The 18,133-nt window shown below is 48.9% G+C and overlaps 1 protein-coding gene across 1 annotated transcript; it reads left to right on the top strand.

Moving 5' to 3' along the window:
• Positions 1-372: 372 nt before the first annotated feature.
• On the top strand, positions 373-15,600 carry ANKRD13B (ankyrin repeat domain 13B; the record flags this gene model as incomplete). Its single annotated transcript, XM_087702859.1, is given in 4 exon segments — positions 373-721; positions 9,641-9,776; positions 11,438-11,562; positions 15,555-15,600. Coding segments are annotated over 4 exon segments (472 nt in total), but the record flags the coding sequence as incomplete, so codon positions are not given.
• Between the last annotated feature and the right edge of the window lie 2,533 nt (positions 15,601-18,133).

The raw sequence follows: 18,133 nt of genomic DNA, 5'->3' as shown, positions 1-18,133 counted from the left end.
CTGCCAACAGCCCCCATTCCCACGAAGGCGGGGACGGGCGGTGCCCGTGGGGTGGGTGGGTGGGTGCTTTCTCTCGCGGGAACGGGCGGAGAGGGTGGTGCCCGCGGCGACTGCAAGTTCCATGGTTCCCCGCTGAAGCGGCGCGTGGAGGGAGCCGGGGAGACCCTAGCCACGCGACCCCCTTTGTGTGCCGCGGCGGGGGCGGCTCCCCCTCCTCTTTCACCTTCCTCTTCCTCCTCCTTTTTCCTCCTCCTCCTCTTCCACCTTCTTCTTCCTCTTCTCCTCCTCCTCTTCTTTCTCCTCCTCCTCTTCCACCTTCCTCCTTCTTCCTCTTCTTTCTTCTCCTCCTTTTTCTTCTTCTCTCTCCCTCCTCCTTGTTCCACCTTCCTCCTCCTCCTCCATCCTCTTCTCTTTCTCCTCCTCTTCTCTCTCCTCCTCCTCCTCCTCTTCCACCTCCCCCCCTCCTCCTTTTTCCTCCGCCTCTTCCTCCTTCCCCTCCTCCTCCTCCTCCTCCTCCTCTGCCGGCGTGCCAGCAGCTCCAGGGCCCGCGGCGCCCATGCGGCTGCAGCCCCCGCCAGCCCCTCGCCCCGGTGCCAGGAGGATGCTGGCCACCTCTCCCCGTGCCAGCAAGGGCGCCGAGAGCCGCTACCCGCTCCACGCGCTGGTCTGGCACGATCGCCCCGCCGAGCTGGAGAGGATGCTCAGCTGCGGCGGACAGCAGGTGGGTCGGGGGGCTTTGACGGGCCGGGGTCCGCGGAGAGCGAGAAAGAGAGAGGGCGTTGCAGGACGCGGCCTCCGCCGCACTCCAAGGACCATGAGGCAGGGCCGCGATGCTGGGGGGGGGGGGGCTGTTTGCGGAGGCATCCGGAGGGCGAGGCAGCGGGGATTTCCCCTCCCTCCTAAAGCGGGTGGGGGTCGCCGCGACCCCTGCCCTGCGCTCGCCCTGCAAAGGACCCTTTTTGTTCAAGCATCTTCTGGGTGGGGGAGGCAGCCGCACCTTTTTCCAGCATCTCTAGCATCTCTGTTTCCCCCTCCCCTCCCCACGTCACCTGCAAATGGTTGGAAAGGGACCTTGGAGATCATCTAGTCCAACCACTCGGGCCCTTGGGCAGCAGCCCCCCCCTTCCTGCTCTGCCCCCAGTTCCTTCCTTGTCCAGCAACTGCCCTTCCCTTCCCTCTCTGGACTGCCTCCCCCCCTAAAAAATACCCCCCAGGTGGGCAGCTGGAACTCCAGGGGAATTTAAGATCGACCCCCCCCCCTTAAAACAATGGGTTCTTTGGGTTGGGGGGAGGAAGGAGGATGTTAAGGATGCTGGAGCATCCTTAACATCTGGCTTCACTGGTCCAGATGTCCACTTCTTTCTCCCTCTCCCATGTCAGCGGTCCAGACCACTAAAGCTGGTGGTCCTCGTCTTACAACGGTTCACCTAACGGCCATTCAAAATGGCAACGAGCGCGGGGGGAAAGAGACTTAGGACCATGGTTCACACTTAACGACCGTTGCAGCCTCCCCGTGGTCGCGTGATCAGAATTCAGACACTCGGCCGCTGACTCGCACCTATGACGGTTGCCATGTCTTGGGGGGGAGGGGGGGAGGTCACGGGATCCTCTTTTGCGACCTTCAGGCGAGCAGAGTCGGGGGGGAGCTGGATCTGCTTAATGACCGTGGTCCTCGTTTAACATCGGCAGCGACGCCCTTAGACACGTGGGAGGGAAAGTCACAAAACGGGGGCAAAGCCCGCTGAGCGAATGTCTCACTTAGCAACCTAAATTGTGGGCTTTATTGGGGGGGGGTCGTAAGTTGTGTTTCCCAGTGTGGCTGTTGTTGGCTTCAAAGACCCCTATCCAAGAACAGTCTATCCCCATTGATCAAGAGCTGACGGGTTGATCACTGGAGGACTTTTAAGAAGAGGCTGGACAGCCCCCTGTTTAAAATAGTAGAAGGTTCTCCTCCTTGAGCAGGGGGGTTGGACTAGATGATCTCCAAGGTCCCTTCCAGCTCTACTCTGTTTGATTGATAGCCTTCGGAGACCCCCTGTGAGGTTTCCTGTCCTTCCTAGCAAAGGCTTTGCCAAACCTTTTTTTACAGGGAGTCCTCGGTTTTACAACAGTTCATTTAACGACCGTTTAAAATTACAAAGGCACCCCAAAAAGCGACTTGCGACCGTTTCTCCACACTTACGACCGTTGCCGCAACCCCAACCCCCCCCACGGTCACGTGATTCAGGATTCGGGAATGCTCGGCAATGGACTCGCGCTGATGACGGTTTGCATTGCGATCCCCGTACGCGACCTTCCGCTGAGCCAAACTCACTTAGCAACGGTCTGACTCACTTAACAACTGCAGCGACTGCCTTAAGGACTGTGGCAAGGACGGTCATCAGATGAGGCAAAACTGAACTGTCCCACTTAGCAATAGAAATTGGGGGCTGGGGGACTCCGTTCTGGTTATAAGTCAAGGCTTCCTATATATATATGTATATGTATATGTATGTATGTGTGTGTATATATATATTCGAATCCCAGTAAGGATATGGCTAGCTGATGAGAGCTAAATAGCTTGAAATAGATCTATACTAGTCTTCCTTTATTTATTTATCAGCACAAATAAAAAACATATATATATATATATATATATGTATGTTGTATTTGTATGTATGTGTATATGTGTATATGTGTTTGTGTGTGTGTATATATATATATATATGTATGTATGTATATGTGTGTGTGCGTGTGCGTGTGTATATACACACACACACACACACACACACATATATATATATGTTTTATTTGTGCTGATAAATAAATAAATGGAGCCTAGTATAGATCTATTTCAAGCTATTTAGCTCTCATCAGCTAGCCATACCCTTACTGGGATTCGAACCTGGGCTGTATTGCATCTTATATATATAGTAAAACGCTTTATTTATTTGTTCGTGATATATATTTATTCGATTTCCCAATGGTCACCCAAGTGAAGGCCAGGCCTGTCAGCATTGGGGCTGACTGTGTTGTCTAAAGATCGAGCCTCCATGTTTAGCTGCAGTATACCTGCGAGGAACGGAAGGTGGGAAGCCGAAAAACGGTCTGAAGTCAGAATGGGGAGCCATCTCCTTCCATTCAGCTGTGATGGCATTGCCCATCGTTGGATGGGGTGTCCCTTCCTTACAGTCTGGAAATCCTGGTTTACTTGGCAAGCCATGTTTCAACAAACCACGATGAACCCAGGATGAGCCAAGGTTGTTAGACCTTCAGAGCACCATTGTGGAGCTCATCCGTGCAAACCCAGCCCTGGATTTATACAGTATAGGTAATCTTCAACGTACGACCAGTTTAGTTCAAGTTACAACGGCACTACAATGGCCATTCCTCTCACTTACGACCGCGGCAGCATCCTCATGGTTACAGGATCAAAATTCAGGCAATCGGCATCCATTGTGTATTCATGATGCTTGCAGCATTCCGGGGTTTTGTGTGTTTGCCTTTTGTGCCCTTCCCAGATGGCCGGATTTGCTTAGCGACCATGTGACTCGCTTAACGACTGCAGCGATTCACTTACTAATCGGGGGCCGAAAGGATGGTAAAATCAGGCCCGCCTCACTTAACAACCAATGGACATTCCAGCCTCAATTATGGGACTGCCTGTGCGTGAATCGAAAAATGTAGGTGTTAGATCAAGAGGACTAGCGCCAACGTGATTCCTTGTTGACCGGAGCTGAGTTCCGGTCCATGTAACGCATCCCCCCCCCCCACGTGACCTGCAGATATGCTGGGGTTGACTTCCCATAAGGCAATTCACACAATTGTTGTTTCCCTGGGCTCATCTCACTGCTGGGAGGGGAAAACAGATTACCCAGTGGATGATCTCTTGGGATCCCTTTTCCCACAATGCCAGATTCCGAGCCCGGGGTCATCCAGGATATGAAACCCCAACCGGTGTCTCTTATAAGATGCCTGGCTTCCTGCTTGCCTCTGCTTTTGCTGTGTGTGTGTGTGTGTGTGTGTGTGTGTGTGTGTGTCTGTGTGTGATTTATCCGTGTTGTACGAGGATGTGCCATGCCCGCTTTGGCCAGGGCAGTTGTGTGTCAACAGAGAACATCCTGGATTCACACGGATCATATTTGCCTTGGGGGAAAGTCCAGGCAGTCGTGTGTGTGTGTGTGTGTGTGTGTGTTGTGTTGTGTTTGTGGCTCTTCTTTTAGGGGTTTGGGAGAGTCACAATTGCGACGAACGTGCCTGAAATGCAGAATGGCACGACGGAGGCTGTGTGAAGATGTTTTGTCACAAGCATGTGAAAAAGTACAGCCGTCACCACCACAACAAATATTGAAGGAGAAGCGAGGGGGGGGGTGAGGGGGGCAGCCACGGGGTTCTACACTTTGGCTCCAATTATGTGAAGTCTGGCGGGTCCCAGGGCCCATTAAGATTCTTTCTTTCTTTCTTTCTTTCTTTCTTTCTTTCTTTCTTTCTTTCTTTCTTTCTTTCTTTCTTTCTTTCTGACTGTCTTTCTGTCTTTCTTCCTTCCTTCCTCCCTCCCTCCTTCTCATTCCCATCTCCTTCCCCATTCTTCCTAACTCCTTCCTTCCTTCTTCCTCCCTCAGTCATTGATTTCTTTCTTTCCTTCTTTCCTTCTTTTCTTCTTTCCTTCTTTCCTTCTTTCCTTCTTTCTTTCTTCCTTCTCCTTCCTCCCCCAGTCATTGATTTCCTTCCTTCCTCCCTTCTTCCTTCCTTCTTTCTTCCTCTCTTCTCCTTCCTCCCCCAGTCATTGATTTCCTTCCTTCCTTCCTTCCTTCCTTCTTCCTTCCTTCCTTCTTCCTTCCTTCCTTCCTTCCTTCCTTCTTTCTTTCTTTCTTTCTTTCTTCCTTCCTTCCTTCTCCTTTCTCCCCCAGTCATTGATTTCCTTCCTTCCTTCCTTCCTTCCTTCCTTCCTTCCTTCTTTCTTTCTTCCTTCTCCTTCCTCCCCCAGTCATTGATTTCCTTCCTTCCTTCCTTCCTCATTCCTTCCTTCCTTCTTTCTTCCTTCTCCTTCCTCCCTCAGTCATTGATTTCCTTCCTTCCTTCCTTCCTTCCTTCCTTCCTTCCTTCCTTCCTTCCTTCCTTCCTTCTTCCTTCCTTCTCCTTTCTCCCTCAGTCATTGATTTCCTTCCTTCCTTCTTTCTTCCTTCTTTCTCCTTCCTCCCTCAGTCATTGATATCCTTCCTTCCTTCTTCCTTCCTTCTCCTCCCTCCCCCTTTTTCTTCCTCCCTCCCTCTCATTCCCATCTCCTTCCCCATTCTTCCTCTTTTCTTCCTTTTCTCCTTCCTTCCTTCCTTCCTTCCCTCCTTCCTTCCTCCCTCCCTCCCTTCCCAGACAGACAGATGTTTCTGAAGGTGTTTATTTCGTAGGAAGTTACAGATCTGTGCTGGATTGTCTGTTTTTGCACCTTCTGTCTTAGGATTGTGCAGTCAGGATCAGCCCCATGGAGTTTGGAGTCCAGACCACTGACCATTGCCAAGTTCAGTGGCCAGCCTGGATGGTTCCCCTTGCTTTTATCACCCAGTATTGGCATCTTTGCTGACCGCAAAAGGCTCAGTGGCATTGGATCTGTGGATGGGAGACCACTAAGAGATCCCAGGTGTGTGACCTAGACTAGAAATCCAGGAACCAGCTGGGTTGGGGTGTGTGTGGCTCTTTTGCTAATTGCATACAGAGAGTCCACAACGTAGGACCCCGATTGAGCCCAAAATATCTGCCGCTAAGCGAGACATTTGTTAAGTGAGCTTTGCCCCATTTTACAACCTTGCTTGCCTCTGTCATTAAGTGAATCACTGCAGTCATTAAGCTAGTCGCCTGGTTGTTAAGTGGCTTCCCCCTTGACTTTGCATGCCAGGAGATCGCAAAAGGGGATCATGGAACCCTATTGACGCGGCAACCGTCATAAATACGAGTCAGTTGCCAAGTGTCCGAATTCCAAGCGTTGGGATTTCGATCCCGGGACCATGGGGATACGGCAATGGTCGTAAGTGTGAAAAAAGAGCCACCTGTCTCACAGGTATGTGACTCATGACCCAACAACAATTGCAAACTCCACAGTAGTCGTAAAACAATCAAAAACAAATAAAACAGATCAAAGTAAACAGATATAATAAACAGTTAAAAAACCAAGAATGGAGGGAGCAGAAGAAACCATCAGATAATCTTATCTAGCCAGTTTATCATCCTGGGGTAAACAAGGCTGGGGAATAAAGATCCCTTTTAAGGGACTTGTCAAAAATTGACAGAATTGGAGCTTCCTTCACCTGATCAGAATATAGAACAGTTGAGTTGGAAGGGACCTTGGAGGTCTTCTAGTCCAACCCTCCACTTAGGCAGGAAACACTTCAGACAAATGGCTATCCAACATCTTCTTAAAGACTTCCAGTGTTGGGGCATTTACAACTTCTGGAGGCAACTTCTGTTCCACTGATTGATTGTTCTAACCGTCAGGAAATTTCTCCTTATTTCTAAGTTGCTTCTGTCCTTGATTAATTTCCACCCATTGCTTCTTGTCCTGCCCTCAGGTGCCTTGGAGAATAGTTTGACTCCCTCTTCTTTGGGGCAACCCCTGAGATATTGGAAGACTGCTATCATGTCTCCCCTAGTCCTTCTCTTCATTTAACTAGACATACCCAGTTCCTGCAACCGTTCCTCATATGTTTTAGTTTCCAGTCCCCTAATCCTCTTCGTTGCTCTTCTCTGCCCTCTTTCTAGAGTCTCCACATCTTTTCTATATCGTGGTCACCAAAACCGAATGCCGTGTTCCAAATGTGGCCTTCCCAAGGCCTTGTAAAGTGGTATTAACCCTTCACCTGATCTTGATTCTCTCCCTCTGTTGATGCAGCCTAGAACTGTGTTGGCTTTTTTGGCAGCTGCTGCACACGGCTGGCTCCTATTTAAATGCTTGTCCAGTAGGACTCCAAGATCCTTCCAGAGAGAGGAGGGGGTCAAGCTATTTCCCAAAGCCCCCAAAGGCCAGACAAGGAAGAATGGATGGAAACTGACCAAGGAGAGATTCAACCTGGAAATAAGGAGGAATTTCCTGAAACTGAGAACAATCAATTAAGTTGCCTTCAGAAGTTGTGAGAGCTCCATCCCTGGAGGCTTTCAAGAAAAGACTGGACTGCCATCGGTCAGAAATGGTGTGGGCTCTCCTGCTTGAGCAGGGGGTTGGACTAGATGACCTAGAAGGCCCCTTCCGACTCTCTTAACCTGCCCATCCTTTTCGCAGTTACTGCTGTTCAGCCATTAGAGGCCACGATGCCCAGAAGGTGGGGGCCACAAGAGGAAAGGTGTGAGGATTGGGTCCCACCAGGAAGGAGCACCACAGAAGACCCCTCTGGCATGACCTCATGGAAGGAGGAGAAGACCCAACCAGGAGAATCATTGTATGCAATCCAGTCCAACAATCGGATTGACTGCAGCCATCCATAATCACATTAGAGTCCAGTGTTTCTCAACCTTGTCAACTTGAAGATGTCCGGACTTCAACTCCCAGAATTCCCCAGCCAGCGAATGCTGGCTGGGGAATTCTGGGAGTTGAAGTCCGGACATCTTCAAGTTGACAAGGTTGAGAAACACTGCATTAGACAGTAGAATAGGAAGGGCTGGCTTTATAAACAAGAATTGCTCACACTCTCAAAGAGGAGGAAGTGGGAGCGGTTTGGTTTTTTGCTGCTGATCCCTCTGTAGATCTGTCTGCTGGGCCTCCCTCCCCTTCCCCCCCACCAAAAAGGAAAAAAAAACCACCCTTTGCCACTTGTTTTCCTGCTGCACTGAGAAATGTTAGTTCCGCTTATTTGCAATTAACACTCAGCTGCTGGAAGAACAGAGGACTCTAAGAACCCCCCTGGGGAACGTTGGCAATGAAATTATTCTCGCCTCTTACACGGAGGCCCCCAGAGAATTTGTGTCGACACTGGCCCTGTTTCTGAGCCAGCCTGCTTTAAGAGGGGAGGACTTCCTCTCCCAGAATCCCCCAGCCAGCCTGCTTTAAGAGGGGTGGACTTCCAGTCCCAGAATCCCCCAGCCAGCAGGCTTTAAGAGGGGTGGGCTTCCACTCCCAGAATCCCCCAGCCAGCAGACTTTAAGAGGGGTGGGCTTCCAGTCCCAGAATCCCCCAGCCAGCAGGCTTTAAGAGGGGTGGACTTCCAGTCCCAGAATCCCCCAGCCAGCAGGCTTTAAGAGGGGTGGGCTTCCAGTCCCAGAATCCCCCAGCCAGCAGGCTTTAAGAGGGGTGGACTTCCAGTCCCAGAATCCCCCAGCCAGCAGGCTTTAAGAGGGGTGGGCTTCCAGTCCCAGAATCCCCCAGCCAGCAGGCTTTAAGAGGGGTGGACTTCCACTCCCAGAATCCCCCAGCCAGCAGACTTTAAGAGGGGTGGGCTTCCTCTCCCAGAATCCCCCAGCCAGCATGTTTTAAGAGGGGTGGACTTCCACTCCCAGAATCCCCCAGCCAGCATGTTTTAAGAGAGGTGGGCTTCCACTCCCACAATCCCCCAGCCAGCCTGCTTTAAGAGGGGTGGGCTTCCACTCCCAGAATCCGCCAGCCAGCAGGCTTAAAGAGGGGTGGACTTCCAGTCCCAGAATCCCCCAGCCAGCATCCTTTAAGAGGGGTGGACTTCCAGTCCCAGAATCCCCCAGCCAGCATGCTTTAAGAGGGGTGGACTTCCAGTCCCAGAATCCCCCAGCCAGCAGGCTTTAAGAGGGATGGGCTTCCACTGCCAGAATCCCCCAGCCAGCATCCTTTAAGAGGAGTGGGCTTCCAGTCCCAGAATCCCCCAGCCAGCATCCTTTAAGAGGGGTGGACTTCCACTCCCAGAATCCCCCAGCCAGCCTGCTTTAAGAGGGATGGGCTTCCACTCCCAGAATCCCCCAGCCAGCAGGCTTAAAGAGGGGTGGGCTTCCACTCCCAGAATCCCCCAGCTATCGTGCTTTAAGAGGGGTGGGCTTCCACTCCCAGAATCCCCCAGCCAGCATCCTTTAAGAGGGGAGGACTTCCACTCCCAGAATCCCCCAGCCAGCATCCTTTAAGAGGGGTGGGCTTCCAGTCCCAGAATCCCCCAGCCAACATGCTTTAAGATGGGTGGACTTAGAATTCCTAGAATTCACTAGTGACAGCCAGGTGTCAACAGAGTTGGAAGGGACCTTGGAGGTCTTCCTAGCCCAACCCCCTGCCTAGGCAGGAGACCCTATACCGTTTCAGACAAATGGCTCTCCAGCATCTTCTTAAAGACTTCCAGTGTTGGGACATTCATAACTTCTGGAGGCAACTTCTCTTCCACTGATTAATTGTTCTCACTGTCAGGAAATTTCTCCACCGTTCTAAGTTGCTTCTCTCCTTGATTAATTTCCACCCATTGCTTCTTGTTCTGCCCTCAGGTGCCTTGGAGAATAGCTTGACTCCCTCTTCTTTGGGGCAGCCCCTGAGATGTTGGAAGATGCTATCATGTCTCCCCTGGTCCTTCTTTTCATTAAACTAGACATCCCCAGTTCCTGCAACCGTTCTTCGTGTGTTTGAGCCTCCAATCATCCCCTCCTCACCTTTCTTGCTCTTCTCTGCACTCATTCTAGAAACATCTTTTTTATAATCTTGGCAATATAAAACACCTCCTTTTTTCCCTGGCAGGTGGATGTGGAAGAGGTGGACCCTCGAGGGCGGACTCCCTTGCACCTGGCCACCACCCTGGGCCACCTGGAGTGTGCGCGGATTCTCTTGCGGCACGGTGCAGATGTGGCCAAAGAGAATCGGTCTGGCTGGACAGGTGTGTTACCATTTCTCTCCTCGGCAGGTGGAAAGCGGAGCTGAGCAGAAAAAGATTTTCTCAACTGCAGCATGCTACAGGATACACAGGTGGTCCTCGACCTACGACCATTTGAAGTTATGTCAGACTTCCCTGGGGGGGGGTTCCAAAGGTGCAAATCCCCCAGCCAGCATGCTTTAAGAGGGGAGGACTTCCACTCCCAGAATCCCCCAGCCAGCATGAAGACCACCCCTCTTAAAGCCTGCTGGCTGGGGGATTCTGGGAGTGGAAGCCCACCCCTCTTAAAGCATGCTGGCTGTGGGATTCTGGGAGTGGAAGTCCTCCCCTCTTAAAGCATGCTGGCTGTGGGATTCTGGGAGTGGAAGTCCACCCCTCTTAAAACAGGCTGGCTGGGGGATTCTGGGAATGGAAGTCCTCCCCTCTTAAAGCAGGCTGGCTGGGGGATTCTGGGAGTGGACGTCCTCCCCTCTTAAAGCAGGCTGGCTGGGGGATTCTGGGAGTGGAAGTCCTCCCCTCTTAAAGCAGGCTGGCTGGGGGATTCTGGGAATGGAAGTCCTTCCCTCTTAAGGTTGCAGAGGTTAAGAAACACCATTACGTGTCTAGTGACTTCAGCAAAATTCTGTGCTAAAAGGTGAACTGAAAGTCTTTTATAGGAAATATTTCTTCCCATGGGTTTGTTTTTATACAACTGTTATGATCGATGACCGTCGAGTTCCACTTCTGAACATTTTCAGTTCACCATTTCCAAAGTTATTTTCAAAGGAATTGGAATGAATGCTTGGAAAAGATTTTCAAAATAATTTTAATAAATTAACAGAGAAAGGGAGAGACAGAGAGTGAGAAGGAAGGAAGGAAGGAAGGAAGGAAGGAAGGAAGGAAGGAAGGAAGGAAGGAAGGAAGGAAAAAAAGAGGGAGGGATGTGCCTAGGAATTTGACTTTGTATATTCAGGGGTGGGAAAGTGTAAAAAATGGAGGTTGTGACTCTAAAACAGAGCCACACCCTTTGTAAAAATGTGCTGTATGCAGAACACATTCAAAAAATCACACAAGCATTATATTGTGTAATTGCACCCAATTTGTTCGTTCAGGCAGTCCTCAACTTATGACCACAATTGAGCCCAAAATCGATGTTGCTAAGAAATTTGTTAAGTGAGTTTTGCCTCACTTTACGACCTTTCTTGCTGTGGTCGTTAAGTGAATCGCTGCAGTTGTTAAATTATTAGCACGGTTCTTAAGTGAATCTGGCTTTTCCATTGACTTCACTTGTCAGGAGAGGGGGGGAATCACGTGACCCCAGGACTCTGTGACCGTCATAACTATGAGTCCGTTTCCAAGCATCCCAATGAAAATCATGTCACCATGGGGATGCTGCAACGGCGTGAAAAATGCTTGTAAGTCACTTTTTTTCCCCAGTGCCGTGGTAGCTTTGAACGGTCACTAAGCGAACCGTCGTAAATCGAGGACTGCCTGAACATTCCGGTGACCGCGCAGGGAAGTTTTAATCCCGCGGGTTAAAGGGGAATGATGCGACGGTCCTGCGCCCCTTTGCGAGTCACTTTTCCCCCCCACGCCGCCGTTGTAACGAAAGTCGTGACGCGAATGGCCGTAAGTCGAGGACCATGTAGTTAAGTGACGGATGGTTCTCCCTTCACGGGTTTCAGTGTTGCAGGAGGCGGTCGGCACTCAGGACCTGGAGCTGGTTCAACTGGTGCTGCGTTATCGGGACTACCAGCGAGCGATCAAACGGTTGGCCGGAATCCCCGTCCTGTTGGAAAAACTACGGAAGGTCAGTGCCCCCCCCACTCCTCGCCACTTACGGGCTTCTCCCCTCTGTGTCCTTGCTTAGATTGTAAACCTCTTGTAAACCCCTCATACACCTCAAACGTACAGGTAGCCGCCAACGTAGAACCAACGGCTGGGCTAAAAACTCACGTCGCTGACCGAGCCAAGCAACTTTTTTTTAAAAAAAACCTCTATTTTATGGCTTTCCTCGCCACGGTCGTTAAGCGAAGCGTTGCATTTGTTAAGCTAGGAGCCCGGTTGTTAAGTGAACCGGGCTTCCCCCCCATTGACTCGTAAGGAGGTCGCCAAAGAGATCACGTGGGCCTGGGAAACGCTGTGGCCGTCGTAAGTGCGAGTCAGTGGCTTGCCGTCTGGATTTTGAGCATGGGCCGGTGGGGATGCCGCAATGGTCGTAAGTATGAAAAATGGTCCTAAGTCACTTTTTTTAGTTGCCGTTGTAACTTTGAGTGGTCATTAAATTGTTGTAAGTTGAGGACTATCTGTGGTATATATATATATATATATATATATATATATATATATATATATATATATATATATATATATATATATATATATATATATATATATATATATATATATATATATATATATACACCACAGGTAGTCCTTATATGTATGTATGTATGTATGTTACATTTTTGTGTTGTATTTGTGCTGATAAATAAATAAAAGGAGACTAGTATAGATCTATTTCAAGTTATTTAGCTCTCATCAGCTACCCATACCCTTGCTGGGATTCGGACCTGGGCTGTATTACGTCTTAGGCAGATGTGTTAACCACTAAGCCACAAGGTTCTCCTCCTTTATCAGCTGAGCCAGGGAAATAGGTATGTATTTAGTGTCACAACCTCTGGTAAGCCCCAATTATGGGAGGAAGCTCACTGCTTCCATTATCTGTCAAGTTTTAAAGTTGCCAAAATTGGGCACCCCTGGACAACACATCCTTTCTAGGCTATTTTAACTTTAAACTGTCATTAAACCACCTATCGTAATTTAAGGATTATTTTAGTAATATGAATTCATTTATTCAATCATTATCAGGTTTACGGTGGCCTTTTTAATGACACTTGATGGGGTTTGGAATTTGCCAGTCGTATCTGAGACTCAACGGAATATAAGACTGATGAATAAATAAACAGGTTAATAAATAAGTGAAATTGGAAATGAGATTTCGGGCAGCTTCTTTTTATAGCCTTAATATTTCTTACTGCCAATTCTCAATAAAAACTCCAAGAGAATTCCATTCATAACTTTAATAATTGTGTTTCCTTCCCTTCCCTAACCCATTCAGCATAGAGCATGTGTCTTGAAGGGCTTATAGAGTCCTCGACTTACGACCAGAGTGGAGCTCAGCATTTATGTCGCTAAGTGAACCATCTAAGTGAGTTTTGCTCCATTCTGCAACTTTTCTTGCCGCCGCCGTTAAGTGAATCATGCAGTTGTTAAATAAGTGGAATGGTTGTTAAGCGAATCACCGCAGTTGTTAAGTTAGTCACACGGTTGTTAAGTGAATTGGGCTTCCCCGTTGACTTTGCTTGTCAGAAACTTGGCAAAGGGGGATCATGTGACCCCCCAGGACACTGCAACTGTCATAAATGCAAGTCGGTTTCCGAGTGTCTGAATTTTGATCATGGGACCGTGGGGATGCTGCAGCAGCCGTAAGTGTGAAAAACAGTCGTAAATCAGTTTTTACAGGACTTCGAACAGTCACTGAAAAAATGTTTGTAAGTCGAGGATACTTGTAGAGACAGTCCTCAACTTACAACATTTCATTTAGTGACCGTTCCAAGTTACAACGGCATTGAGAGAGCCACTTAGGACCATTTTTTGCCCTTACGGCCATTGGCGCATCCCCGTAGTCACGTGATCAAAAGTCGGACGCTTGGTAACTGACTCTACATTTATGACGGTTGAAGCATTCCGGGGTCTTTCTGCGACTTTCTGACAAGCAAAGTCAACGGGAAATGTCAGTGCATGAGACTTCATGACTGGCAGAGACAGGGTAACAAGGTCAGCCAATGAATAGGCATGGCAACTAAGTCAGCCAGTGAGGGCTGTTTGGAAACTGAAACAGTATTTGCTGTGTGAGCAACAAGGAGACAGCTAGGAGCCTGAGTGTGGCTTAGCTCTGTACCTCTGAGTCTGTGCTGAGCTCTCAACTAGTCTGCTGCTCTGAACTGAAACTGAAACTATTCTCTCCTTTGCCTGTGTTTCGCTTGTACTCTCTACCACGTTGGAAGCATGGGAGTTGTATATATGCTTATGTATTATGTGTGTGCGTGTGTGTGTGTGTGTGTGTTTTTATTTGTGCTGATAAATAAATAAAGGGAGACTAGTATAGATCTATTTCAAGCTATTTAGCTCTCATCAGCTAGCCATACCCTTACTGGGATTTGAACCTGGGCTATATTACATACTAGGCAGACTTCTTAGCCATTAGGCCACAGGCTCTTATCCGTTATCAGCCCGTTATCATATTGGGTTTCTGTCGTGATGGACTCTTGTGACGAGCCGATTGACAGATGATGGAAGCAGTTAGCTTCCTCCCATAATTGGGGCTTACCAGGGGTTGTAAAAATCTAATATATATATATATATATATATATATATATATATATATATATATATATATATATATATATATATATATATATATATATATATATATATATATATATATATATATATATATATATATATATATATGTTTTCTGAGGTTTTCGCGGGTGTTACTATGTAGGTCTCTAGTTGTTCGGGTTTTCTCCCGCGTAGAATTGGATATGTCTTTGCGACGTTTCGACGAAGTCACATTCGTCATCTTCAGGCTGCTGCTGACTACTTCAGGTTTGGTGTTTCCAGGAGGAAACACCAAACCTGAAGTAGTCAGCAGCAGCCTGAAGATGACGAATGTGACTTCGTCGAAACGTCGCAAAGACATATCCAATTCTACGCGGGAGAAAACCCGAACAACTAGAGACCTATATATATATATATATATATATATATATATATATACATACATACATACATACATACATACATACATACATACATACACACACACACACACAAACACACACACCCTCGTCCCACACCAACACACTCTGAGCCAAAGATAAGTTACGGCATTTAATTAACAGTCTGTGTCAGTTTGGCAGCAAACTGGCACAGACAAGCTTGGGCAGCAATCCAGCACAGTTAAGCCCTGGCAGCAATCCAGCCTGCCAAGCTCACAATAATGTTCTCCGACATTAGTTCCTGCATTGACTTCTGCAAAAGGGGTGTGTGCACAAGCAGTCCTTTTTATAGTCTGGAGAGGAGCCTAATGACCACCAGCTGAGTGCAATTACCTCCTGTACTTGCGCAACTGTTTCTGATGCCTAGTAGCTCTTCGGTGCCGGGCATCCAGGAACAACTCACTGCTGGCTTCTGGATCACTCTCCCTTGTCTCCTCCCCACTGGTCCAAGGCTCAGGCGCCTTCTGGTGGCCCACCAGCCTCTCTGCACCCTGCTCGGAGTTGGAACCCTGTCCAGGGTCCTCCACATCCTCCAGAGCCGACTCATAGGGCCCCTCGCTGTCGGAGTCCGGTGGCAGCTCCAACGGCTCCTGCTGGACCACAACATATATGTATGTATGTATGTATGTATGTATGTATGTATGTATGTATGTATAAAGGGAAGTTAATGAATCCTGTGGAATCAATTACCTGTGTGTGCTTTCTAGATGTGATTGCTGCAACAAACTCTGATTCACTTAACAACCGTGTGTCTAACTTAAAAACTGCAGTGATTCGCTGAACAACCGTGGCAAAATGAAGTCGTAAAATGGGGCAAAGCTCACTTAACAAGCGCCTCACTTAGCGACACAACACTCAGTTAACAAGTGCCTCGCTTAGCGATTGTGGTCGTAAATCGAGGACGGCCTGCATTTAAACTCCGCCTCTCAACTCTTTCTGTCTTCTTTTCCTGCAGGCTCAAGATTTCTACGTGGAGATGAAGTGGGAATTCACCAGTTGGGGTATGTTTGCATGAAACCCAGGCCCCTATTTTGGAACAGGCTGTCGTCTGTCTGATTCGCACCCCCCCCAGTGGAAAAACCAGCCCCCCCTTGAGAAAAATCTCCCCCCGCCCCCGTCCCAAGAGGCATTTGCAGGGTTAGGAAAAGTCAAGAGGGTCGCAAGTGTGCAACGCCTTCTCATTGTTGTATCCATCACAATGGGCGGAGCTTCAATTCCGCAGACACGTCAGCCATCTTGACTTTTTTGACCCCCACCCCCCTTCGAGATGTCCCTACTTTTCCAGGGCAGAAAACATGGTGCTCCGAGTAGTGGAAGGACGTAATTCTGGCGGCAGGGTAGATTTAATAAGTCACCCAGAGACTCTTTGACACTGAGATAGATGGCATATAGAATGAATGAAAGAATGAACGGATGGATGGATGGATGGATGGATGCAGTGGTGGGTTTCAAAAATTGTTCGAACCTACTCTGTGGGTGTGGCCTCTTTTGTGGGAGTGGCTTGCCACCCATGTGACCAGATGGGAGTGGCTTGCACCCATGTGACCGGATATGAAGATGCCGACGACACTTGTCAGAACCACCTTAAATGACCTCACACACAGCGCTGGCATGCATAAGAATAGGATGTAAACTTGTTTTTTAAAAGGCATCTTTGGTTTGCGTTAAAACAACTTCAACACAGGCAATGTTCTGATTGCACCACAAACGCAGTAGTCATCCTTACCTTTCACAGAGGCACTGAGTTTTATAAATAGGAGCATGAGAGTGTAGAATAATCAAATCCAAGGACCAGTGGTGGGTTTCAAAAAATTTTGGAACCTCTTCTGTAGGTGTGGCCTGCTTTCCGGGTCCACTGGTGGAACCTCTTCTAACCGGTTCGGTAGATTTGACGAACCGGTTCTACCGAATAGGTGCGAACTGGTAGGAACCCACCTCTGGATGGATGGATGGATAGCAATAGCAATAGCAATAGCAATAGCAGTTAGACTTATCTACCGCTTCATAAGGCTTTCAGCCCTCTCTAAGCGGTTTACAGAGTCAGCATATTGCCCCCCACAACAATCCGGGTCCTCATTTTACCCACCTCGGAAGGATGGAAGGCTGAGTCAACCCTGAGCCGGTGAGATTTGAACAGCTGAACTGCAGAACTGCAGTCAGCTGAAGTAGCCTGCAGTGCTGCATTTAACCACTGCGCCATGGATGGATGGATTGATTTATGGATGGATGGATTGATTTATGGATGGATGGATGGATGGATGGATGGATGGATGGATGGATGGATGGATGGATGGATGGATGGATTGATTTATGGATGGATTGATTGATTGATTTATGGATGGATGGATGGATGGATGGATGATCTGGAAGGGACCCTGGAGGTCTTCTAGTCCAGCCTCCTGCTCAAGCAGGAGAACGTATACTATTTCAGATAAGTGGCTGTCTAGACTAGGGGTGGGTTCCAGCTTCTGCTACTGCCGGTTCGCTCAGAATAATGTGCTTTGTGTGCGCGCTTTGTGCACCCATGCGCTGCAGTAAAAAAATGCTTCTGCGCATGTGAAGAAGCAAAAAAGCCTATGGCGCCCCCGATAGGACCAGTTCAGGGGCGTGGCTGGCCGAATTACTACCTACTCAGCCGAAGCGGTCCAAACCGATAGGAATTCACCTAACCTTTTTTTCCCTCATGTGCCAAAATTGTGCATGCAACAGCACACACACACCCATCGTGCAATGCTCCCTGCCCGCTGCGCATGCGTGAACACACACACACACACTTGCACTCTCCCTGTCCCTGTGCATGCACGCAAACCCCCATGTGCCCCATTTTGGGCCTAGCTAACATGCCTCCCTCAAGCCTCCTGGAACTAAAAGCAGGGCATGGGGGGGCGCCCTCTGTGTTCCCCACATCCTGTGCATACGCGCTTCCCTTACACATGCATGGGCATCTCTCTCATGCTTGGCAGAGAGCTGAAAATCAGCTGGCCGGCAAAAGTTGGACTACTGCAACGTGCTCTACATGGGGCAGCCCTTGAAGAGCATTCGGCGACTTCAGCTGGTCCAGAATGCAGCCGCGCGAGCGATCGTGGGTGCACCTCGGTTCACCCACGTAACACCTATCCTCCGCGAGCTGCACTGGCTGCCTATTGGTCTTTGGATACGCTTCAAGGCGCTAGTCGTCACTTATAAAGCCCTTCATGGTATTGGACCTGGGTACTTGAGAGACTGCCTGCTGCCAATCACCTCCACTAGACCGATTAGATCCCACAGATTAGGCCTCCTCCGAATTCCATCTTCCAGCCAGTGTCGACTGGCGACTACCCGGAGGAGAGCCTTCTCTGTGGCTGCTCCAACCCTCTGGAACGAGCTCCCCATGGAGATTCGAACCCTCACCACCCTCCAGGCCTTCCGCAAAGCCCTTAAAACCTGGCTGTTCCGACAGGCCTGGGGCTAAAGAGCTGTTGCCCCCATCTCGAATGGTATGACTGTCGTGTGTTTTAAATTATGCATTGTTATGTGTCGGTTTTTAATTTTTTG

This window comes from Thamnophis sirtalis, unplaced genomic scaffold (genome assembly GCF_051295495.1).
Source record: "Thamnophis sirtalis isolate CommonGarterSnake01/CBP01778 unplaced genomic scaffold, rThaSir2_p1.2 scaffold_17, whole genome shotgun sequence".
Lineage (NCBI taxonomy): Eukaryota > Metazoa > Chordata > Lepidosauria > Squamata > Natricidae > Thamnophis > Thamnophis sirtalis.
Note: the sequence above shows the minus strand (reverse complement) of the source record. Positions and strands in the feature narration are given on the sequence as shown.